The sequence below is a fragment of the Anolis sagrei genome, chromosome 7, assembly GCF_037176765.1.
Source record: "Anolis sagrei isolate rAnoSag1 chromosome 7, rAnoSag1.mat, whole genome shotgun sequence".
In the NCBI taxonomy this organism is placed as follows: domain Eukaryota; kingdom Metazoa; phylum Chordata; class Lepidosauria; order Squamata; family Dactyloidae; genus Anolis; species Anolis sagrei.
The window spans coordinates 28444313-28469725 of NC_090027.1; the positions used below are offsets into that span (position 1 = coordinate 28444313).

General features: G+C 42.8%; 1 protein-coding gene across 4 annotated transcripts in view; it reads right to left on the reverse strand.

Annotated features, from left to right (window-relative positions):
- Positions 1 to 380: 380 nt before the first annotated feature.
- Positions 381 to 25413, reverse strand: part of ARHGAP32 (Rho GTPase activating protein 32) — a 236503-nt gene continuing 211470 nt past the window's right edge. For all 4 annotated transcript variants that reach the window (XM_060787498.2, XM_060787496.2, XM_060787497.2 and 1 more), the window contains 9 exons: positions 22910 to 22992; positions 17261 to 17368; positions 15471 to 15616; positions 14568 to 14769; positions 12714 to 12859; positions 12285 to 12359; positions 8771 to 9649; positions 7086 to 8065; positions 381 to 4183 (listed from right to left, as the gene is read on the reverse strand). In XM_060787498.2, the coding sequence (XP_060643481.2) occupies positions 1916 to 4183; positions 7086 to 8065; positions 8771 to 9649; positions 12285 to 12359; positions 12714 to 12859; positions 14568 to 14769; positions 15471 to 15616; positions 17261 to 17368; positions 22910 to 22992 (4887 nt within the window). In that variant the 3' untranslated portion in view covers positions 381 to 1915. The remainder of the gene's footprint in view (positions 4184 to 7085; positions 8066 to 8770; positions 9650 to 12284; positions 12360 to 12713; positions 12860 to 14567; positions 14770 to 15470; positions 15617 to 17260; positions 17369 to 22909; positions 22993 to 25413) is intronic.

Genomic DNA, 25413 nt, shown 5'->3' on the forward strand with positions numbered 1-25413 from the left:
GCCTACAACTCCCAGAAATCTCAGCCAGTTTACCAGCTGTTAGGATTTCTGGGAGTTGAAGGCCAAAACATCTGGAGACCCACAAGTTGAGAACCACTGCTCTAAGATGTCTTCCTTCTAGTGATCCTCATCATCTGCTAATGATTACAAAGCTGTTCTGAGCACCTCTTCTGGACTTGAAGTAAGCTATGGAGTTTTGATGATCCAGAAGAAGAACACATTTATACCTGGACTGGACTATTGAGGGGCTTTTTTCATGACATCTACTGGAATGCTGAACTTTTTGATGGAGTAAGTGCAATACTGGGGTATTTACTATCTGATTCCTAAGGTTATGTGCAAGTCTGAGATCTCTACTTGCTTCTTTTTCAGAAAAGACATCATTTTTAAAAGCACTGGATTTTTATAACTTCACCACAAAAGCAAACTAATATACTGTTCCGTTGCTACAGGTATCTAAAAAGTAAGGGAGATGGTGCATCAGATTGTGCACCGCACCACCAATTTAAATGCTAAAAACATATAAGGCGAAATCATCCTGTTGCTTCTCAAATGCTGGGCTACGGCTCAATCGTTAGATATGCTAGCTGGGACTGATTAAAGTTGGATTCTAACAACATCTGGAGGGCCATGGGTTCTTCATATCTGCCTCAACAACACGGTTAGAAAGGTGTGTGCTGCAACACAGTTAACTATCCCTTAGGTCAAGCCAATTGACATTATTTCAGGACATGAAGAAGTTGGGTCACTAAATTTACAGGTACATGGGAGCATGTTGGTCATAACTAACAAATAATCAGCAATAAAGACAGAGGCGCAACAATAATAATTACTATTTGAACTTACTTTAATGGGGAGTTAAATCAGCTTGCCCTTATGCAGAATATACTGCGACACTCCCTGCTGAAAGCATTGGGAGCTGGGACGGGACACAGCTATTTTGCTACTCTTAGTTGGGCTCATCCAGCAGAGGATTGCCAAATATCCACTGTTAGAAGACTACTTAGGGAAACAAATTTGTCATGAAAAGGGATCCTAAAATGTTACAAATGTAAGCGTTACCTGTCAGCTTGGGTAAATCAGCTCCATTCAAAACAATGCTAATCAGTCCTGAGGTTTATACATCCCAATCTTTGAAGCAACTAAGTGTGGATTTCTTAAGAGAAAGCACTGAAACAGACAAGATCATTTTGCTTTTCTCTTCACCTCCGTGGACCATATCCAGTATTTCCTGCAACAACTGACCAATTTCAGATTCGATCCGAATTTAACAAGCACTGAGAGAACATTTAGGGGAAAGGGTACCATATTATTGTTATTATTATTATTATTATTTAAAAATCAAACATGGAACAAATAATATAAAATAATCTCTTCCTAGAGTTTAGTGCGTGGAGGCTAAAATACCAAGTTAAATTATTTATGAAAGTTTGTCGTTCTATAAATCTCTCTATTGATCACATATTAAGGGACTTTTACCTGGAGAAGAAATATCGGTATCAACCGGTAAATACATATTATCATGCACAGGATTCTGGAGGATAGTGACAAAGCTATAGGTCTGGAAATCGAAGGAAGTGGGAACCCTTCACAGCATGCCCCCCCTTCCTATATTTCCAGCTCTAATTTCTGGTTTTCTCGGATACTGTTTTTGTCTTCAAGCCTGAACAAAAGCCTGCTTGATGGTTGCAATCTATTGTTAAATAATACGAGGGAGGGAAAACTATACATTTGCAATATAAAAAACAGTAAGCAGCATGGTGGAGGGAGGGCTGGAGCTGAGTGGGTAGGGGGGCTAATGGCAGGAGTTGCTTTGATGTATTTTTTTTAAATTTTGTATTATCACTGAAAAAATAGACCAGTCCACTGTCCAGCAGGGGCTGCTTACTCTCTATCCCTTCTTCTGCCCCCCAGGTCACTCTGCGTGGATCTCAGTCTCTTGCCGCTGTAGGCAAAGCTCTGTGGGAAGGAAAGCTCCTTGGCCCAGGGCGGTGGCGTAAGTCCTACTGTGTGGGTGAGCAAAAGGGGGAAGAAAGCCCCCTCCTCCAGCATAGCCCCCTCCTCTTTGGTGCTGAGGCATGGTATGGTAATCTTCCAAGTTATCATACTGGGACACAACGGTCATAGTGCTTTGGCGTTTGCCAAGGGTTTGGTATGGGTAAAGGAGGCCACCGGGGTCCCGCTGCTCCCCGCTCTCCAGGTGTTGGAGTCGGAGGCTGTGGCTCCGTTCCGGTTTAGGAGGTGGCACTGCGGCAGGCTGTCCGTAGTGCTCGCTTTCCTTGTAGCAGTCTCTGGAATGCTTTTCCGCAGAAGCGGATGGCCTGGGTCGAGGTCGCTCCACATCAGCCTTGTCCTCCGCCAGTTTTACCTCTTTATGATTTATCCTCGAGGCGTCGTGAGCAGCTGGGACATACTTCCCACCAGAATGATGATATCCAATGGATTCTGACAATTCCTGATGGCCCTTTGACCGGTAATCGGGATATGACGGTCCATTTTTAGTATCCAGGGGCTGCCTATGGCTCGCTTCATGTGGCAGGTGTGTTCTGTGCTCTGCTGAATTGCAGCTCGTTTCGTGTTGCTTTCGACTCCTGAGGCTGCTTTGTTTTTGAGGGAGACAAGGTTTCTCCGACTGCCCATTCCCATAGTTCCCATGGTAATGGGCTCTATCGACATCAGGTTCTGGATGTGGCACATAGTAACGTTCGTCTCCCTCAGGGCTGCCTCCCTTGCCTGGGTATCTCCCTTCTTTTCCATCAGCAACCGTAAGGAGTCCAGTTTTCCCAGGATCAGATTTGCTGCGCATGTGAACAACATCCACAGTTCGTAATTCATCCTGTAATGAAGGGGTGACATTGTCATATTGGGACATGACGGGCCCTTTCACTTTCTGGCGAGCACGGCTTTCTCGACGGATGGACTGCATGCGGTATTTTTCCATGTCCTCCAAATCCCAGGAGACATACATGGGCTTGACATCGGGAGCAGGTGGCACATCCCTGCTGACGAAGCTGTGTTCTTTGCCTGCCAAGTGTCCAACAAAGCCTCCCCGTGGATATGGGGGTAGGCCCGGATAGCGATAGAGACTTTTGGTCTGCTTGGAATAAGATGCAAAGTCTCTGCCTGGGAAAGGATGAAACTGCCTCACTCTCATAGTGCCATATGGATCCAAGTCATAAAGTCCACCATCGGCGGCAGTATAGCATGAAGAGCCAGATGAGCTCGAGTAGGGGCTATACCGGTAATGAACCCGCCCATTCTCAAAGTAAGGCTGTAACTGTGTGACATGATAATCCGCATGGGGCTGATATGGCTTATATTGGTAGAGAGGTCTTGGACAATAAAGGGGCTCATCATCAGGAGGCACCTCTGTACGGGAGATGGGGACTGATCGGATCGTGGAGGGAGCCGTCACGTGCAACGAATGCACCCTACGAATGCTGGGATACGGTGGGGTCTCCTCAGCATAACTAGAGCTCCTCATTGGTGGGCTCATGGAGGATATATATTCCACTCGGCTGCGAGGCTTGGAGTGATGGACAGATGAGCTCTTCCCTTGGGTAGCATATGCACCGTACCTGGAGCCCATGGAAGGAGCGGTCTCTGCCAGAGAAGGATAGCCCGGGTGTTGCTCAGACTTGCTGTGATACAAGTGCCCTGGCATGCTTTCAGCTCTGTACTGATGCATGGATGTTGGCTTGTGATGCCCACAGTTCTCTGATGCTGGAGGATCTGCAGTGCTCTCTGCCTTCGGGTGAGAGAAATAGGTAGACGGAAGGGAAGCTTGTTTCGGTAGGGGAGGAGGTGGCGGCGGTGGCAACATTTGATCCTCTACTGTTTGCTGCAGTGCGGAGGGAGCCATATAGGAATGGTATGTGGCTGGGTTCACAGTGTCCGCACTGTTTGCATGCATGGCTGCTGCTATTTTACTTTCCATTGTTCTCACAGGAGGGACCGGAGGGGTAAATCCGTAAGACGATGCAGTTGGGACAGACTCAGACCTCAGGTGCAAAGGGGGAGCCCTGGCGTTCTCTCGGGCCTTTTCCAAATGGCCTTGGTGAAACGTGGCAACTGGCGTGGCTGATGTACACTGGATTGCGGCACTGCCCTCAGGAATGAAAATAGGAGCCGGTTCAGCGGATCGAGGCTCAGGGACTTTCTCTGCAATCGCCTCCCTTCGTACCTGGAATAAGAAAGCAAACCAAAAATCAGTTTTGGCCCATTTGCATCCTTTGAACTGAAGACAGGCTCTACTGACAAACAAAGATGACTTTTTGGTGGGAGCAGATACGCTGTATTTATTTATTTAGGACATTCTTTTCCCGTCCTATCTCAACCTCCGCGGAGGGACTCAGGACGGCTAACAACAAACAGAAAACATAGGTATACATATCAAGTAAAAACAGTACAAAACATTATAAAAACATTAAAACAATTGCCAATTTATGTCGTTGTCCTATACGCAGTCCATCAGAGTCTGTTAAAACCATAGCTTTGCCATCAAGTCAGTTTAACCCGCAAAGACCTGATGCCAGAGCCAGGATTTCACTGTTAAAATTGTTAAATCTCCAAGAGATGTCTACAAGGTTCATTATAAATAAAGCATTGGCAAACCTGGGGTCCCCAGGAGCCCTGGACTTCAACTCCCACAACTCCCAACATCCGGCTGTTAGGAATTGTGGGAGCTGAAGTCCAAAAGTCCTTGCAGACAGCCAATTCTCTCACACCAGAAGCGACTTGCAGTTTCTCCAGTCGCTCCTGACACGACAAAAAAAATGTCATGAGAGAAGACTCTCACAGGATGGTAAAACGTCAAAACATCTGGGCATCCCATGGGCAACGTCCTTGCAGATGGCCAATTCTTTCATACCAGAAGCAACTTGCAGTTTCTCAAGTTGCTCCTGACATGAAAAAAAAGTTTACACTTATGCTGCCTATATTTCATGTCTGTATCAGTATCAAGACCTGAAAAGTAGTGGAATGAAATATGGAAGCACAGTAATCGCATGCAACAACAGCACCACCTACTGCAAGACTGCACGCATAGCTGCTTATCCTGTTAAATGACAACTCAAAAGCTATAAGGATCTAAAGCTGAAATTTCCTATATAGGCAGTCCCTGAGTTACAAACATCTGACTTACAAATGAATCTTTGCTAAGAATGGGGATCAGTCAAAAGGAAATGAGAGAAATCTACCCTTCAGAAAGGGAAATCCACTCCTGAAAGAGTTATCATGAGGAAAAGGGGTCTCAATTGAAGCTTTCTCACAAATCCTCGTTTCCACTATAAGTTTTTCAAAATCTAATTATCACGGAGACAGAAAGTGAGGTGAAATAGCCTGAAGAGGGGCACATACAGCATAATAAACACAACAGGTGTGTTAACCCTTCCCTGTGCTACCCAAAGCTTATATATACATTATATACATATTCATACACACACACACACACACACACACACACTTTTTAAGGCCAAAAACGTTCCCACTGGCTTATACTTGAGTCAACATTATTTATTATTTTACTGTTATTATTAGTATTATTACAGTTATTATTTTAGTTTATTTATTTATTATTATTACATTTATTATTTTACTTCATTACATTTCCATTATTGTACTCTATCATTATTATTATTAGTTTACATTTATTATTTTATTCTCTTTATTATTATTGAAAGGATATGTAAGCACACTGAAGAAGGTTAGAATAATGGTTTAATCAGAGTTGGATGATCTTATCTTAAATTACAGTTTTAGATAAATATTCAAAAATATTTAGCCTACCGATGCCTCAATTAATGTAATTGTCTTGGTATCGATTTTTATTTTGAAATTTCCCACCTTCAGCTTATATTCGAGTCAATCGTTTTCTCAGTTTTTTGTGTCTCGGCGAAAATTCAAGTCAGCTTATACTCCAGTATATACGGTATTTATATCTATGTATCACATACATATTTGGCTAGAGTTATAGTAAAAAATGTACTTGTTTTGACTTACATACAAATTCAACTTAAGAACAAACCTGCAGAGTCTATCTTGTTAGTAACTTGGGGACTGCCTCTAGCTGATGTTTCGTGTAAGAAATGTTTTGTTGAATGTATTGTCAAAGGCTTTCATGGCCGGAATCACTGGGTTGTTGAAACATTCACACCTAGCTCCAGCAGACAAGAGTTCTTTGTCCCACCCTGGACATCATTTCACAAATATATAAACCCAATTTTCCTAGTTCCAACAGACCTCACTACCTCTGAGGATGCTTGCCATAGATGCAGGCGAAACATCAGGAGAGAATGCCTCTAGACCATGACCATATAGCCCGAAAAAACCTACAACGACTCAATGTTTTGTTGGTCTGAGTTTATAACACACTACAAATGTTCAGCTCTTTTCTAAGAGCAGCTAACTTCAAATGCATACAAAACACAATACACAAACTATCTACAGACCCACAAAGAAAATCCAACAAATGCTACGTTCAGCAAAGGACAAGAGGGATCCTCTCACTTCTGAAGGAGTCTACCGTGTACCATGCAGCTGTGGACAAGTCTACATAGGGACCACCAAACGCAGCAGCATTGCCCAAACACGCATCAAGGAACATGAGAGGCACTGCAGACTCCTTCAACCAGAGAAGTCAGCCATAGCAGAGCACCTGATGAACCAGCCTGGGCACAGCATATTATTTGAGAACATGGAAATGCTGGACCACTCTCACAACCACCATGTCAGACTACACAGAGAAGCCATTGAAATCCACAAGCATGTGGACAATTTCAACAGAAAGGAGGAAACCATGAAAATGAACAAAATCTGGCTACCAGTATTTAAAAACTCAAAAATTACAATAGCAAAACAGAGAGGAAACAATCAAAAAAGCCATTTCATTTAACTTCAAATACATTCACTTCACTAAGTAATATCTCTGGAAGGTTTGGAAGAAGAAAGGAAAAACATTAAAAGTAAGGTAAATGACCTGGGATGTTGTGGGTTGTATGCATTTTCCGTTCTGTGGGAATAAATGTTAACATGGGTTTAGTGCTAGACAGAGAACACTGGACACACATGCTCAGGGTAACCTTTACCTGACTGAAGTCGCAAGAAGCTTTAGTGGCCGGAGCTTGCCCCATGGCTGGCTGGTAGTCCCCTGGTCTCTGTGGTGGAGCTTGGTGGCTGCCTGCAAGAGTGTACTCAGCAGTTGCATGTCCCGCTTCACCCCACGTGTTGCTGCTAGTGCTGACTGTGGCTGGCTGGGGAGGAACCATGTTCTGACTGGTGTCGATTTCAGTTGCTGCTGTCGGGTTCTTTGCCATATATGCCAGAACTGTGGCAGCTTTTTTCTCTTCGGAAGTTACAGGAGGAAACTGAAGTTTGTCATCTGCTGTGCTGATGGGAAAATGAGGTTTGCTATTATGGACTTGATTCTTCTCCAAAGACAGACAGGGATGGAGGGGAGGGTTTTCTACAGGTGTCTCTGCGCTGGGTGGTTCTGACTGAACAGGTTCTCTGGTAGTACAAGGATCGGAGTGGTTCTGACCCTCAGTTAGAACAGAATGAGGAGGATGGCGTGTGTCGCCCAACATGCATGGATGGAAGTGGGAATGGTCCCAACCCATACTGTTGCCACTATGAAAGTTTCCAGGTATGTCAGCAGGGACAAGGGGGTGGTCCCGGAATACTGGGTAGCCAACATGGAGGTGATTGCTACTCTCTGCCATGCTACTGTTTTGATCCACAGGGAATCCACTCCTGTGGTGATCTCCAGCTGTAGTATTTGGAAAATTTAGTTGGCTCTCTATCAGAGAAGAATAGAGGTGGAACTTTTCTGGGGTAATGCCAGAATAGGGATGGAATTTTTCTACCGTTCCACCGCTCTCAGTCTCTGTGCAGGTGGCACACTCAGAATGAACGTCCGGTTTCTTCTGGGACTGAACAGAGGCTTGTTGGGCAGATTCTGCCAGGGCTAAGGCTAATATACGTGCAGCATTTTTTGGAGGAGGAGGAGGGACAACAGAGAGAGAATTGACTGGAACAGCATCCTGGGGGGAGTCGAGGGCAACTGCTCCTAGTGGGAGGAAGGGTAGGAAAAAAAAAGAGAATAATTTATGTTATCCTGGAAGGAGAGTGAGCAATTCCTATAGACCATTATAAAAAAAATAAGGGCTCCTCCAACATTTGACAGTGGCAACTCCTTGGCGTGACAAAGTGCATCTTCTGAGCCATACATGCAAACAGGACAGCAGTTCGATGTGAAAAGCGCAAGAGATTGTCTAAAAGTTCCTGTTGCACTCCTAGAGAGCTAAGCAGTAGATAATGCAGAAAGGGAAGATCCGATCCTTGGATAGGATCTTTTGTACAATTTATTCATTCACAGGCTATTTGGGGTCAAAAAATGGTCCCTTCTTCAAGTACAGCCAGATTTATTTATTTAGTTTTAGTTAAAAATAGGCTTATCGGGTGGAAATCTGATATGGAAGGATCGCGAGAGATCGTTTCATTTTATGAAAGAGTGAAAAGATATAAGGCTATACAAAATATTCAGGCATTTATTATCTCTATATATATCTGTGATGCAAGGAGGCGGCAGAGAAGCTTGGGGTTCCTTTAATGCCCTCTACTAGAGACTGAGCAACCTCCACATGCTCTGGAAGACAACAGAGTCTGGCTTTTTATCGCCAGATTTTCCCCCTTTGTTTAAAGGCACGCAGAGAAGTGAGAGAGGCTTGTTGCTTGTGAACTTAAAGAAAGAATGGAGGAAAACACACTGTACCTGGCTGTGTCTGTCCAGAAGGTACAGGCTTACTCTGGCTGCTGCTGGGCATGGATTGCTCCATCTCTTTTTGAAGATCTAGTTTCTTAGCATCTTCTTGGTTCTGGAACTTATGTTGGGGTCCTTCACCAGGTTTCATGTCATTATCTTTTAATGGGGATGTTACCAGCTGGGGTGGAGATATGGCCGCAGCTTCACTCATGCCGGCATTTCCTTTAGTCCAGTCTGAAGAGCCTATACTTCCTGACACCCCTCCAATGATAACATCTGGCATTCGGCTGGTGATAGTGAAGGAAACTGGCTCTGAGATATGCAGTGGCGGAGATCTGATGGGCTTTCGCCCCATCTTGGGGGAGAAGGCATGAGAGACCTTCTCTGAGAAAGACTGGGGTTTGGGTGGCTTTGCTTCTGTTGGGCTCAAGTCTAGGGTGAAGAAGGGACTCATTGTCTTCTCTTGAAAAGGGGAAACTGGTTCAGAGCTTGTGGCACTGCCAGGGGTCTGGCACTGGCTGCCTGAGTCTAACTCCTTCTTAAAGGTACTTTGCTTGTCCTTATTGAAGTCTATTGACTCCAGGAGGGAAGTGCTGCTGTCGAGACACTCGGACTCTGCTTTTGGTGGGCTGCATTGGAAAGACATGGGGTCAAAATCCAGGCTAGCCACACCAATTTCTGGTGGGCTCAGGTCAACATCCTCAGATGACCGTGGAGAGATGAGAGCAGGAACATGGATATGCCCCTCTTCTTCATTCCCATGGCCGTGGGGAAGGTTATCATAGGAATTGCAGCGGTTCATGTTTCCCAGGAGGTCCCCATTAAAAGAAGCAGACAATGCGTCACTGCTAGACCTTGGTCTTCGAGGTCGAAAAAGTTTCGATTCGCCTAGCAAGAAAGAAGGCAAATTCGCATTAATGTATTATAATCAGTTGTGTAAAAGTACACTTCAATTGTGTAAAATTATTTTGAACAGTTACATTTTATAATATATACAGCAGTGGTTCCCAACAAGTGGTCCATGGACCACCAGTGGTTAGCAAGAACAAAAACACGGTCTGCAGCCTCACCATTACTACACCTTTGTCTCAAAACCATGTGGCAACGAGAGCAACTGGTCTCATGAAACCCTCTTATAGTGCTGAGGCAACAGGGATGTCAGGAGCAGAGAGGCTGACTACTTATGAAAGATTACTACTACAACATCCGAACGTATTCTCCCCTATGAACCATAAAGGATGTTAAGATCTTCCGGAGAGGCCCTGCTCTCGGTCCCACCACCTTCGCAAGCGCGTTTGGTGGGAATGAGACAGGGCCTTCTCTGTGGTGGCCCCTTAGCTATGGAACTCTTTCCTGAGTGAGATTAGATCCACTCCCTCCCTCTTGTCCTTCAGGAGGCTAGTGAAATCCTAGTTATGGAACGAAGCATTCCCAGAATAATGGCTGAGACTAGTTACAGACCAAAGTGAGTGACCACATATGCAGACTGAGTTGAACATGATTTTACCTTGGCGATTTGGTATATATGTATTTTATCTATATGTATTTTAATCTTGTATTGTATGATGTTTAACTTGTATTAGTAGCATTGAATCCTTGCTGTAAGCTGGTCTAAGTCCCTCTATGGAGGTGAGAAGATCGGGATAGAAAAGTTTAAAATAAATAAATAAATAAACATCAGCTCTAGCTTATTAAATATGGTTTTCTGTGGGCGAGCAAATGGCAACTACTGGTGGTGTATGTTCTGTATCAGAAACTAGAGCTGATGTGGTCTATCCAATTCAATTTTTGGAACCAGCAACCCAAATAACCAAACCAAATCTAAAGTTGACCAAAAACTAATTCTTAACCCTTTTTGGACTAATGTTGGAGAGGGGTTCCTGTTCAAGTGGTCCCTGGTGAAAAAAAAGTTTGGGAACCACTGATATACAGGCTTAGGCTTTCTTCTATTTTCTTTATAATGAGAATAAATGTCTGCTCAAAGTTTGGTCCCGAGTATTTTGAGTTGAAATGACCTTTGCCTTCTTTGCCCCATTGCCCTTGCATTGCCTTTGCCCTTGCAATCCCGCTGCTATTCTTTTTACTGGAAGTGGAAACGAATACATGCCTAGGCAATTACTATTTTGGATAATTTTAAAGGTGGGGGACGCGTGGCTCGAGAGCAGTAGATGTGAAAAAGATCTTGGAGTCCTCGTGGACAGCAAGTTAAACATGAGCCAACAATGTGATGTGGCGGCAAAAAAAAGCCAATGGGATTTTGGCCTGCATCAACAGGAGCATAGTGTCTAGATCCAGGGAAGTAATGCTACCCCTCTATTCTGCCTTGGTTAGACCACACCTGGAATATTGTGTCCAATTCTGGGCACCACAATTGAAGGGAGATGTTGACAAGCTGGAATGTGTCTAGAGGAGGGCAACTAACCAAAGACATTAGACTCCCCAAAGACATTAGACAGGCCCCTACGTTGGCAGTCTTTAGGAAGAACTTGGAAGACCTGGCTGTTCCTATGTGCCTTTCCAGAATAGGAAAACTCCAACAACCTGTCCCAGAAGCACTTTATTAGACTTTAAGATTGCTTGCACACTGCACTTACCCTAAAATCCGACATACCACCTGTCACATCAGCACTTTTAATCTGTACCCATTACATTTGGCCCGGCCCAGTTTTACTGTGTTTGGTGTACTGTTTTATTGTTCTGTGTTTTTTTGATATTGCTTTAATTGTTTTGATTTGCTTTGAGTTGTGTATTGTTATGCTATGTTTTTGAGGCCTTGGCCTTTGTAAGCCACATTGAGTCCTTCGGGAGATGCTAGCGGGGTACAAATAAAGTTAATAATAATAAATAATAATAATAATAAAATGATCAAGGATCTGGAGAACAAGTCCTATGAAGAGCGGCTTAAAGAACTGGGCATGTTTAGCCTGAAGAAGAGAAGGCTGAGAGGAGACATGATAGCCATGTATAAATATGTGAGAGGAAGTCATAGGGAGGAAGGAGCAAGCTTGTTTTCTGCTGCCCTGGAGACTAGGACACGGAACAATGGATTCAAACTACAAGAAAGGAGATTCCATCTGAACATGAGGAAGAACTTCCTGATTGTGAGAGCTGTTCAGCAGTGGAACTCTCTGCCTGGAGTGCGGTGGAGGCTCCTTCTTTGGAAGCTTTTGAACAGAGGCTGGATGGCCATCTGTCAGGGGTACTTTGAATGCAATATTCCTGCTTCTTGGCAGGGGGTTGGTCTGGATGGCCCATGAAGTCTCTTCCAACTCTATGATTCTATGAAAGGTAATAGGCATCTTCTAATAATTCTACTTCCGGTCCTTCTGATATATTTTTACTGGAAATGGGAAGGAATGTATTCCTGGCAATTTTTATTTTGGATAATTTTAATGGTGGGAGGCATCTTCTAAAAATTCTACTAAAAGGAAAAAAATGCATTTGGATTATTAAAAAATAAAGCTGATATCTTCTTTCCCACAACAGTGAAGTTGAATGGATTCAAGAACTACCCCCATCTTACCATCAATAGCATGTAAAGAGGAGAGGGACTCTTCACTTTTAGCTGAGCGCAGGGTCCCACTGTCTCCTCGCCCTCCTGGACAGCCAGAAACAGAACAGTTGAATGAAATTAACAAATGGGCATATATATTAGCAGAAACTGATATTTCAACAGAACATAACATAACATAAGCCATATATTTTCCTCAAACTATGCAAAGAGTGTATTTTACAACAATGGCTGAAGAACTGCAGAATATAATGGGTGCTGTGAAATTGAGCATATAACATGCGACTTCAGTGATGTTACTTCACAACAGATCTTCCGGAGACTATAAGTGATCAGCAAAATGGGAACTACTTGAAACCTACAATTCCATTATTTAAAACAAACAATACGAAGCAAAGAAAAATGATACCCAGCTCTACAAACGACCTGGCACACCTTTACCTGCAAGGGCAATGGCTTTCATTTCGGAGGGCTCGCTGGGATTGCGCTGCAGTTTCCGTTTGGAGAGCGATGAGGATTTTCCCAGGTTGAAGAAGGAGCGCCAGCTGCCCACAGGTGACTTTTTCACCTTAGCGGGTGGCCTCTTTCTGTAGTGGGACAACAGGAAATAGCTTCCATTTAGAGGATGTTCTAAAGTGGGCAATGCATATCTAGCAATAGAAAAGAGAGGGAATGCACAATTCTATTCTACATGCCCTCTTTGAGCCAACATCTCCCCCCCCCCCCTTCTTTTTTAAACTCAAGAAATGACCTTCAGGACATTTCTGGTTTTGGTAGGAAAGATTTGTGTGGCATGTGTCAGTAATGGGATGGCTGAAAATGGCTGTTGGTTTTCGGATATGGCCTGCCATGGATGTTTAGCAAGGTGAGAGAGAGTGGCAGATAGCCATCTGCCAAGGTTGCTTTGTTTGTGTGATCCTGCATGGCAGAATAGGGTTGGACATAATGACTCTTGTAGTCTACTTCTATGATTCTATGAGTTCATATGAAGTACTGTTACTGCAGTCCAGTAACAGGATTGCAATTCAGACCACTCTCAGGATAAAATGTCTAGATGGGATCTCTGGTGACACAGCGGATTAAACTGCCGAGCTGCTTAACTTGGCGGTTTAAATCCGGGGACCGGTAGTGAGCTCCCACTGTTAGCCCCAGCTTCTGCCAACCTAGCAGTTCGAAAACATGCAAATGTAGATCAATAGGTACCATTTCTGCTGGAAGGTCATGGAGCTCCATGCAGTCATGCTGGCCAAATGATCTTGGAGCTGTCTATGGACAACACTGGCTCTTCAGCTTAGGAATGGAGATGAGCATCACCCCACCCCCACGAGTCACTCGACTAGACTTAATGTCAGGGGAAACCTTTACCTTTAACTTAGAGGTTGTCAGGATAGCCTCACCCCCCTTTCTTTTTCTACATTGGTATTTCACAACTAACCTCCTCCTATTGTCCTTCCCTGCTTTTTCCTTTGGGGTTAGGTCTTAATCTAAGGTCTATGGGCACACATTGATGCATCACACAATACATAAACACATAGACATAATAATAATAATAATCATCATCATCATCATCATCATCATCATCATCATCTTTATTTATACCCCGCCACCATCTCCCCAAAGGGGACTCGGGTGGCCAAGCCCAGAAATGCATTACAATAGAGTAACAAAAAACATAAGACAATATCATAATAAAATAAAATAAGACAAGCATAAAATATAACAAAACAATACAAAATAATACAATAGAAAATCAAACACAATCACAAGGAGTGGGCCACATGTGTAAAATACAGTGATAAAAACTCAGGATGAGATAAAGATAAAAACCTACATATTTGTAAAAGAGACTCATGAACGGAGTAGTAGTGACAATCCTTCATATGGACAGGAGACAATACAATATGAGGGCACCCATTATAGAGGAGCATGACAAAGGAGATGAAAGATCACTCCCCAAAAGCGCAGCGGAAAAGCCACGTCTTGAGGTTCTTCTTAGAAATTTCTAAGGAGGGGGCTAGCCTAATCTCGCTAGGTAATGTGTTCCAGAGTCGGGGGGCCACGGAGGAGAAAGCTCTCTCCCTTGTTCCCTTAAATCGGGTCTGTGATAATGGAGGGGGCGAAAGAAGGGCCTCTCCCGAAGAACGAAGGGAACAGGCAGGTTTGGGGGAGGAGATGAAGTCACGAAGGTAGGCGGGTCCCAAACTGTTTAGGGCTTTATAGGTGATGACTTGAACCTTGAATCGGGACAGGAAAATAAATGGCAGCCAATGGAGCTCCTTAAACAGACACTTCTACCTTTCAGATGGAAAGTCTATGATTGTATGGAATTTTCCTTGTAGAGCAGCTGGTCCTTCTCCCACTTCGATGTACTTGCTGTCTGCCACAATTGGGGAATTTATCTGGGCCTGAGTCCTTGCCTGCGCTTCCTCCAAGGTGAGTAGTTTTGTGGAGGGAGAAGACACCAACAGGGATTTAGGCCGTGACAAGGAGCTGTGACCTGCCATAAAACACAAGACAAAAAAAGGTGAAAAAATATGTGGGAAGAGGGCAGAAAGTAAGGATCACCTTGTGAATCAAAGTCAATGAGATATCTCAAGAATTCAACGTTTTTGAGGTCAATAATGAAAATGTCAGCTGAAGCACTTTTTTGAGAATGGCCTGCCAATTGATGACACTATGTAACATGATTTTTGTTCTTGGATTATAAATATAATTTCCTAATTGGTTTTATCATACAAACATGGAACAGGTTTATTAAACTGCAAACAGTTTGTCTGCAGGACATCCTGCAACACATTTTGCGATAGTTTTTCAACAAATTTCTCATGGAGTCTCAACCAATTCAAGCTAGTTTGTGACAACCACAACAACCAAGTTTCTGGAGTATTACAACTACTCTCAAAGTAAGTACCGCACAATCAAACAGGAATAACACTTTTAAACCAGGAAGAGAATTGTTTCCTAATTTCATCACATAGTGTTGTTGATACAGAAGCACCTACAGCAGGGTACATCTTGCCTACACGAAGTCACAGCTTATAGCCATCTCAGCAGTGATCCAGACTCTGAAGTTCATGCCAAAGAATGAACTTCTTCAGTGTTGGCACCCAAAAGGATTTTAAGACTAATGGACATAATATTAATTTCCTGTGTTAATGGAACCCCTTGATTTTGAGGTAATATTGGAGGATAACATACCTGCACTCTCTCGAATGACTGAGCTTAGCTTAGAACTGAAAAGAACATCTACATGATTGAGGATGAATTCCACAACAACTGACTGGATTCGCACCTCCATAAAGGCAGCCGTTCCACTGAAGCAAGCAGATTCTATCTGCTTTGATCTAAGGAAATATAAGAGAGATTAAATGTTAACAGCCACTACAAGCATGATAATCTTTGAAATAAGATGTCTCATCGCAATCAATTCGATCTAAAATACGTTACTACCCCACTGAGCCCCCGGTGGTGCAGTAGGTTAAACCGCTGAACTGCTGAACTTGCTGACTGAAAGAGCGCAAGTTCGAATCTGGGGAGCGGTGTGAGCTCCTGCTGTTAGCCCCAGCTTCTTACAACCAAGCAGTTCAAAAACATGCAAATGTTGAGTAGATCAATAGGTACCGCTCCGGCAGGAAGGTAACGGTGCTCCATGCTATCCACGACCTTGGAGGTGTCTATGGACAATGCCGGCTTTTTGGCTTAATGTAAGGGGAAAACCTTTACCTTACCTCATGTTAGGGACATTTCTTAGGGACAGAATACGGAACCCGTGGCTTTCAAATATTGTTTGCCTATAACCCCCAAATTCCTTGACCAGTGCCTGCAGATGTTAGATCTGATGGGAGCTAGAGTCCCACAGCATTTGGATGATTATCACTCTGGGTTTAGTGGTTGCAATTCCATCTTATGAAGTTTACCTCCTTATTTTTATTTTCATACATTAGGTTGTTCTAACCAGCTTTATCTGTCAATGACATATATCACTTCAAACTGCTCCACTGGCCAATGTTGTTATTGTGAATAGGAAAAAATGTAACTAGGACCTTTTAATTGTTTCACAGCTTAAAACTGTTCCAGTTCCTAATAAAGTGCCTAGTTAATTATCATTGCAAGTAATATCCTTGGAAAAGGAGATTTTCAGTGACAGAATGACAAAGTGCACAAACCAGTCACAATGCAGAATGGTGCAGAGATATTAGCCCACAGCTTGCACATCTCTACTATTTTGTGTACATCAGACTTTGATGAACTGTGGGCCACATTCAGCCCTTGGGGTTCCCAGTGGCGCAATGGATTAAATCCATGGGCTGGCAGGACTGCTGACCAAAAAGTTGGCAGTTCGAATCCAGGGACTGGGGTGAGCTCCTGCCTGTCAGATCCAGCTTCTCATGCAGGGACATGAGAGAAGCCTCCCACAAGATGGTAAAACATCTGGACGCCCCCTGGACAACGTCCTTGCAGATGGCCAATTCTCTCACACCAGAAACGACTTGCAGTTTATCAGGTTGGTCCTGACATGAAAAATAAAAGCCCTTGGGGTCTTGAAATTTACTCATGAAGCCACTAATGGCTGAAAGATATATTTTAAAATTCTTCAGACAATTTTTATCCAACCAAATGAACCAAATTGAACCAAATGATTCAAAAACCACTCCAAAATGCAGTAATTTTTCATTCCGATCCCTCCCGACTTTCCAGGGTAGAGCAAGAAATCCATTTTCTATATTAATTTCCATAAAAACAAGGAAAGTTCACATATAAACAAAGGTCTGCTGGGCACATACTTCACAGAGTATTTAACTCTACATGTCTAATCTTGAGGAATCCTGAAGTTTCTATTTAATAGCACTCAAGCAAGGCTGTGACACAAAGTAGTCACATAAGCCAGGTATAAATAATCACTGTTTTATGCAAAACTTCTCACCAACTTGTGTAAAACAGTTCTGATTTAAGATAGCGCCTCTCTGATTTGATACAAACACACTTACCTTAGCAGGTTTGGTGCCCAGACAATTGCCAGGTTCTTTGTGTGCATGTTTGTGATGGCACAGTAATCGGCAAGATGAGCCAAATGCCTCATTAGGAACTCCAGCGTCCTAGAAAATTAGGGAAAACAAACATTTTATACAGAGACTAGCTGTACCCACCACGTGTTGCTGTGGCCAACCTTCCCTCTTTCTCTCCTCCTTCCCCTACTTCCTTCACTCCCTCTTTCCTTCCTGCTTTCCCTTCTTTCCTTCTCTTCTTCCTTCCTTCTCTATCTCTTTCCTTCCTCCCCCTTTTTCTTTCTCTTCTGCTGTCCCTCTTTTCTTCCTTCTCTATCCTTCGCTCCCTCTTTCTCTACATCTTCCCCCCTTTTCGCTCCCTCTTTCCTTCCTTTTTTTCCTTTTTTCTTTCCTTCTCTCCTTCCTTCCTTCCTTCCTTCCTTCCTTCCTTCCTTCCTTCCTTCCTTCCTTCTCTAACTTTCCTTCCTTCCCCTTTTTCTTTCCCTCCCTCTTTCTCTTTCTTCCTTCTTTACCTCTTTCCTTCCTTCCTTCTCACTTTCCTTCTTTCTTTCCCTCCCTCCCTCCCTCTTTCTTTCTTTTCTTTCTTTCTTTTTTCTCCTCTTCTCTCTATCTTTCTTTCCTTTTTTCTGTATTGTCATTTAGCTTTCCGTCATTTAGCTTTTTGGGGCTTTTTAAGTCCCTTCTGCAGCGTATTGCTGTGTTTTTATGAGTGAGGAACATACATTGGGTTGTTAGGTGTATTGTGCCCAAATTTAGTGTCAATTCCCCCAGTGGTTTTTGAGTTCTGTTAATCCCACAAATGAACATTACATTTTTATTTATATAGATTACACTGGGAGACTTTAGTGCTTTATTTAATTTTAATGCAAAAACCCAGACATTTATCCCAACAACCAGACATTAGGAAAACTCAGGTGTAGCTCCATCCTTCCTCTGAAGCCACCAGAGGGAGCTTTTGCAATAAGCATCCAACTTATGTATTCTAATGGCATTAGCAGCAATGATAAACCTACATCTCTCTTTAAATTCTTCTGTGCAGGGGGAAATAGCATGACTAGACTCATCAAATGAAAACACAGATTGCATCAAGAATTTACACAACTGAAGCACTTGGAATACGTGGCATTCCCTTTTTCTAACATCAAGAACAAAAACTTTTGGCCTTTGCGGGTAGATTTTGCTCACAGAACTAGTTGGTGAACCATTCAAAGGAAGCTGGAGGCTAGTGATCTTTTGATAAATGTGCTTCACGCTTCATGATGTTTGAGAACAAAGCAGAGTTAACATTCCTTTGATTCCGCTTCCCGGTTTTCAATTATGTGCAGTAACTAACTCTGTTGCTTGGGGCTGTAAATAACTCCAAGGTCAAAGGATGGTTGTATAGTATGTGAGTAGGCTGCAGCACAGCTGGAAAGGAGTGCAGTGCCTCTTTTTATGGATATGAGAAAAACCCAGTGGTAGGATATGACAATCTTCCATCTGGTGGGCTGTTTCCATAGGAAATATAGCATCTCCCCTTACCCTCGCCATTAGTATTGTAGCTGACAAAAATGTAAAATCATAGAAGTTGGAAGAGGCCCCACATCCAATCTTATCCAATACAGGTAAAACATCTACAGTAAAAAGCTGTCTAGTCATGTTCTGAAGACGTTTTGTGCCAAGTTTAGCACAGCTGGTAAATCACCAACAATGATAAGATCTACCAACCAAAAGCTTGCTAGTTCGAAGCCCCACATCGGCATGAGCTGCTGAGTGTCTAGCCCAGCTTACTGTTGACCTAAGAAGTTCAAAAACAGTGGGTTGTAGGTTTTTTCAGGCTATACGGCCATGTTCTAGAGGCATTTTCTTCTGACGTTTCTCATCTTCAGAGGTAGTGAGGTCTACTGGAGCTAGGTAAATGGGTTTATATATCTGTGGAATGACCAGGGTGGGGCAAAGAACTCTTGTCTGTTGGAGCTAGGTGTGAATGTTTCAACTGACACAAAATCTGGCTACCAGTATTAAAAATTACAACAGCAAAACAACAGGGGGGAAACAATCAGGCACATCTTATCATCTCTCAACAAAAGATTACCCCAGGCACTGCCAGGCCATCAAATGCTAATCAAATGCTAATCCAGCCTCTGTTTAAAAACCTACAAAGAAGAATCCTCCACCAGACTCTGGGGCAGAGAGTTCCACCGCTGAACAGATCTCAAAGTTAGGAAGTTCTTCCTAATGTTCAGATGGAATCTCCTTTCTTGTAGTTTGAAGCCATTGTTCCATTTTTTTTTGTCGTGTCAGGAGTGACTCCTGGTGTGAGAGAATTGGCTGTCTGCAAGGACGTTGCCCAGGAGATGCCTGGATGATTTGATGTTTTTATCATCCTTGTGGGAGGCTTCTCTCATGTCCCCGCATGAGGAGCTGGAGCTGATAGAGGCAGCTCATCTGCCTCTCCCCGCATTCGAACCTGCGACCTGTTGGTCTTCAGTCCTGCCGGCACGGGTTTAACCCACTGCGCCACCGGGGGCTCCATTGCATCCTAGTCTCCAGGGCAGCAGAAAACAAGCTGGCTCCCTCCTCCCTATGACTTCCCCTCACATATTTATACATGGCTATTATGTCTCCTCTCAGCCTTCTCTTTTGCAGGCTAAACATGCCCACCTCTTTAAGCCGTTCCTCATAGGGCTTGTTCTCTAGACCCTTGATCATTTTAGTTGCTCTCCTCTGGACACATTCCAGCTTGTCAACATCTCCCTTCCACTGCGGTGCCCAGAATGGGACATAGTATTCCAGCTGTGGTCTAACCAAGGCAGAATAGAGGGGTAGCATGACCTTCCTGGATCTAGGCACTATACTCCTATTGATGCAGGCCAAAATCCCATTGGCTTTTTTTGCCACCGCATGACACTGTTGGCTCATGTTTACCTTGTTGTCCACAAGGACTCCAAGATCTTTTCCCCACGTACTGCTATTGAGCCAGGCATCCCCCATTCTGTATCTTTGCTCTTTTGTTTCCGCCTTCTCTTTCTCTGTCTCACACATACACTGTCTACACTACAGAAAGGAAGGTCACATGTTTTCCTTGTTACTTTCCTTCTTCCTCCCACCATTGGCCAGACTGAGTCAGAACACACAGTCATGAGTAATACAGAGAAATGTGATAACATTAGACTGTAGAAGAGTTAATGACAAGCCTGGATATTACAAGCAAAAAATGAGACACTGTTCCAATTTGCTACTGCAAAAGGTAACTTGTTACCGAAGAAATATCTCAGGCATAACATATTAGCTCTGCTGCTACCTATCTTTTTTCTTTCTATGTGAGTTTCTGTACAACAAATTCGAAACTGGGAAGAAAACCACAGACTTGAATCTTAATATCCCCTCTCCACAGAACATGGAAAGGATATGCTGTCTATCACAACCTACCAAAGAGACGGTTTCTATATTTTACTGCATGCTAACCACCACTACCATAAATGCTACGGCAGCCAAGTGCTTCAAGCCTAATTGGAGAAAGCCTTGAAGAGTTTCCCAGTCAAACTGCTTTTCTGACTCACTTCTGCCAGCATTCCTTACTTATGTTTATTGTGGAGTAGCGTGGGGACCTGGAGGTGCCCAGGCTATTTGAGAAAGGCATTGTTTGTTTTGCGAAGATTGGTAATAACCGTTTGGTAATGTGTAAAGCTATGTATTAGAAAAAAAGAACAGTCTTTCTTTTCTTTCTTTTTTTGTATGAATGCTCTCATTAGGAAAAGCTTAAGGATGTGGGGTGAACTACAGTTTCCAGAATCGTGGGTCAATCCTTCACAAGCCCTGCCATTACTCAAAGTTGGCAATGTTGGGTCTGTGTTCCAAGTTTGGACACAGACATCAGCTGGGTTCAGAGATATCTAGATAAGGGTGAACTATAACTCCCAGATTCCCAGGGCAATCACCCTGAAACCCAGCCAGTATTCACAGCTGGCCACAGCACCGGGACTGTGGTGCAGGTGGCTGAGTGTCAGCTGCATTAAGATCACTCTGACCAAAAGGTCATGAGTTCGAAGCCAGCCCGGGTTGGAGTGGGTTGGAGTGTAGCCTGTTGTCGACCTTTGCAACCCGAAAGACAGTTGCATCTGTCAAGTAGGAAAATTAGGTACCACCTTAAAGTGTGGGGAGGCTAAATTAACTAATTTATAAGGCCATAAAAAAGACTCCAGCAAAGCAGCATACGGGGAATGCGGAAGTATTTCATCAGTGTCGCAGATGGACGATGACAGCGACAGCTCCCCTGGTGGCCAGAAAAAGTTAAATAGCCTCTGTGTATGTCTGTATATGTTGTATGTTAAAATTGGCATTGAATGTCTGCCATATATGTGTACACTGTAATCCGCCCTGAGTCCCCTGCGGGGTGAGAAGGGCAGAATATAAATGCTGTAAATAAATAAATGTTGGTTCTGTGTGCCAAGTTTGATCCAGATCTGTCATCGGCTGAGTTCAATGTTCACTGGATAAGGGTGAACTACAACTTCCAGGGTAATAACCTCCAAACTCTATCAGTATGCACAGTTACCCATGTTGGATCTGTGTGCCAAGTTAGTTCCAGGTCCATCATTGGTGCGGTTCAGAGTGAACTATACATCTCTTTTCCTACAACTCCTATAAATCATGGTGAATTATCCCCAAACTTCTCCAGTAGGTTCAGTTGCTAATCAATTCCTCTTTTTGCTATGTGCCATAGGAAAGTGTAGGAAAGGGTTAATGTAGTAGCAGTGGGTGTGGGCATGCAAATGGAGAGAGAAAGGAACACTAGGATGTGTTTGCTGTAATCTGCAATGTCCTTGGAGAGAGTGACTTGGTGGCTCCTCAGCACTGGGAACTATAGCCTGTTTGTGGAGGCGTATAGACGGATAGTATTGGAGTTCCACTCAATGAACTGTCCTAGTTGTCTGTTGCCAATTTAAACTCATTTGCTCTCGCACGTATAGACAGGCATTTTAAAGCTTGCATTTGTGCTTTATACAGTTCACCTTAATTGACAGTCAATTTTCCAAGATGACAACCCTACATTTCTTGCAATTCCTACTGCACACGGTTGATTTTTCTAATTTGACCAGATTTGCCTCCTGCTACCATTAAAAATTCTATAGACTTTATAACCTCTCCTTTCCTTGGCAAAATGAAATCGTTCTGCTTCTCTTCACTGCTTCATACTTCATGGCATGTCAGCGAAGATTGTGCAGACGATACACTGTTTGTCTTGTTACGGATCTAATTAAAATAGAAGTCAGCTTTATGTAGCGATACATCTCTTTGTGTGCATCCAACCATTTAATTCAATACATGAAGGAATGATGCTGCTTCAGTAAGCCAGCCATCTTAGAGGGTAGAAAATTGGAAAGCAAACAGAAAAATGTTAACCTTCCCTTTTAACGGCGATTATATAAAGGCATAATGAATGTGCAAAGTACTTTAGAAAGGAAGACATCAATTTAGAATCTCACACACAAAATAATGTGGATTTAATATAAACAGACATGGTCCATCTCTGTGTTTCCTGGAGAGACAGAAGGATACTGCCAAACCTGCAGGGAAAGAGGGCACTGCCAAACGTAATTAAAGGAGCCCCAGATATTGGTGTAGTCAAAACTAATGAAGAATGCTAACCTGTAGTGAGGTGGGGGTAATTGCTGGATCACATCATGGATTTTAACTAAACGTTCTTCATCTGTAGCGGCAGATACAGCATCCTGGAGAGAAACAAACAAACAGTACTTCAGATCCATGCCTTTATTTCAACATGTCACACAAGTGGTCTGCACTGACAACTACTATGAAAGCCATACATTAAGGTGAAAAAAATAATACCTTGAGTTAAGAGTTTAATTTGTTCTGTGACTGAGCTCTTACCTCAAAGAAAGGTTTCCCACTGAAATGCTATTAATCTGTCCTTTAATTAATCTGTACTTTATACATAACAAATAATGCATAAATGCACATTCACATGGAATAATAAAAAGGAAGATCAACTTTAAAATAGCAGAAGCACAATGTTGTGGCAAGTAAGCACATCTGAGGCAAAAAAAAAAAGTGTGTTGGCCAGGGTAACAAGGCAAAACCTGAAAATTCACATGGAACAATAAAAAAAGAAACACAGAGTTTTGGTAAGGAAGGAGAAAGCACAAAATGAAGAGACAGAAGCATCATTTTCAGCATGTGGTACTCATTCCAGCCTCCCTCCCTTTCTTGCTCTCTCCTGCTCTCTCTCTCTTCAGGAAACCTAACATACCAGAAATAAAAACCATAAAAAATTAACTAACTCAAAGTTCCTCAAAGTGGACAAGAGCAAATCAGACAGCAATTTCCCAAATCAGACAAGAGTACGAGGCACAGACTCTGCTCCCTTGAAGCTCTAAAAAACCGTACTCTCTCACTAGCTATTAACTCAAACGCTGCTTGTAAGTCAAGTCGGCTCTTAACTCAAACACTCTTAATTTTGGACTCCTAAGTCAAGGTTTCACTGTAATTCAATTTAGTAAGCTTTGAGAAAACATTGTCCAGGGTTATCCAAGTACAGTTTATATCCCATTCTTAGGATATAAAGATTTAATACTCCTGGCTAGACCGCAACTAAATTGAATCAACTGAACTTGCCTAGTGTTGATTTGCCACTTAACAAGTAATCTAATGGATCTCCTCTAGTGAGTCTAGGCCAGGGGTCCTCAAACTTTTGCCAGCTCACAGTCCCTCAAATTGTGCTAAAAACACTTTAAAACAATACAATAATTAACATGAAGAACAATTTTAACAAATATAAAATTATTAGTATTTCAATGGGACGTTTGGGCCTGCTTTTAGCTGATGAGATAGGATTGTTGTTGTGCTTTCAAGTCATTTCAGATTTAGGTTGACCCTGAGCGAGGACCAGGTAAATGACCTTGGAGGGCCGTATCTGGCCCTCGGGCCTTAGTTTGAGGACCCCTGGTCTAGGCAGTAGATTTCAACCATTCTCTGCATGCCAGATGTTCCAACTCTCGTCTAAAACCACAAGAGTGCTTCAGTAAGAAGGTGCAGGCATCATTAGGTCTACTTCACTATAAGTCGATTTCAAAGGCAACAATTAGGCTTTAATTAGGCCATAATGATTGGAAAACAGGAAAGTGCTTTATACTGAGATAGATCACTAGTTTGTCTAGCTGGTCCATCAGTATTTTTTCTAAACTGAGCAACAGAAGCTTCCAATGCATTTAGATAGGATTTTCTCCTTTCCATTGGAAAGATTGGAAATATTCATAATTATTAATTTCCAGGTCAAATGAACATGATTCTGTAAATTTGGTTTCTGCATAGAATACACTGAATACACACACACACACGTGTGTGTGTGTATGTCTATCTATCTATCTATCTATCTATCTATCTACGTATATGGGGGGAGGGAGGTGCAAAAATCCCCAGATGGTATTATCAGCAGAATAATTACTCTGCAGTATTTGGGAAAGTATATGGAGGGAGAAATATTCATTTTAGTAACCCTCACACATGACAATCAGTCAAGGATTTAATTCCCTATTCTGCAATTTGTCAAAATGTCAAAGAATAACCCCAAGAATGTTTGAATACAAAGGAAGTGTTTGCCAACCTACAGCCTCTCAATATTATTTATTACTTCTGTATTTTTTTTCCAGCTGCAGCACGGTCAAAGCAATCTAGTGCTCCCCCCATGTTTATGCTTATATTATCATTGTGAAACAGGTTCAAAATCACCCAGTGAGCCCGACAGCAGATAATATAATAATGCAATGCCTTTCAGTAAGACAACTTAGCTTATTTACTTTGCAAATCAAATAAATGAACGTGTATCATTAGAGGTCCCGGAAAGCTGTGAGGCTTTTCCCAAGGGCATACCAAGTGCAAAGAGTGTTGTTATACAATGCACCTGAACAGCTGTGAATGGATTCCCATATGAATAGGTAAGATAAGTTTACAGGGAATGTGTAAATTTCTTATATGTAAGCTTAACTGAACTACTTCTAAAAACAACAGAAGAGATACATGTGGACATGATTCCCATTAATACAAGGATTATTTCATACTATACAATTTTATCATTATGATTCCACCTTAATTGCTATGGCTGCATCCTATGGACTCCTGGAATTTGTAGTATG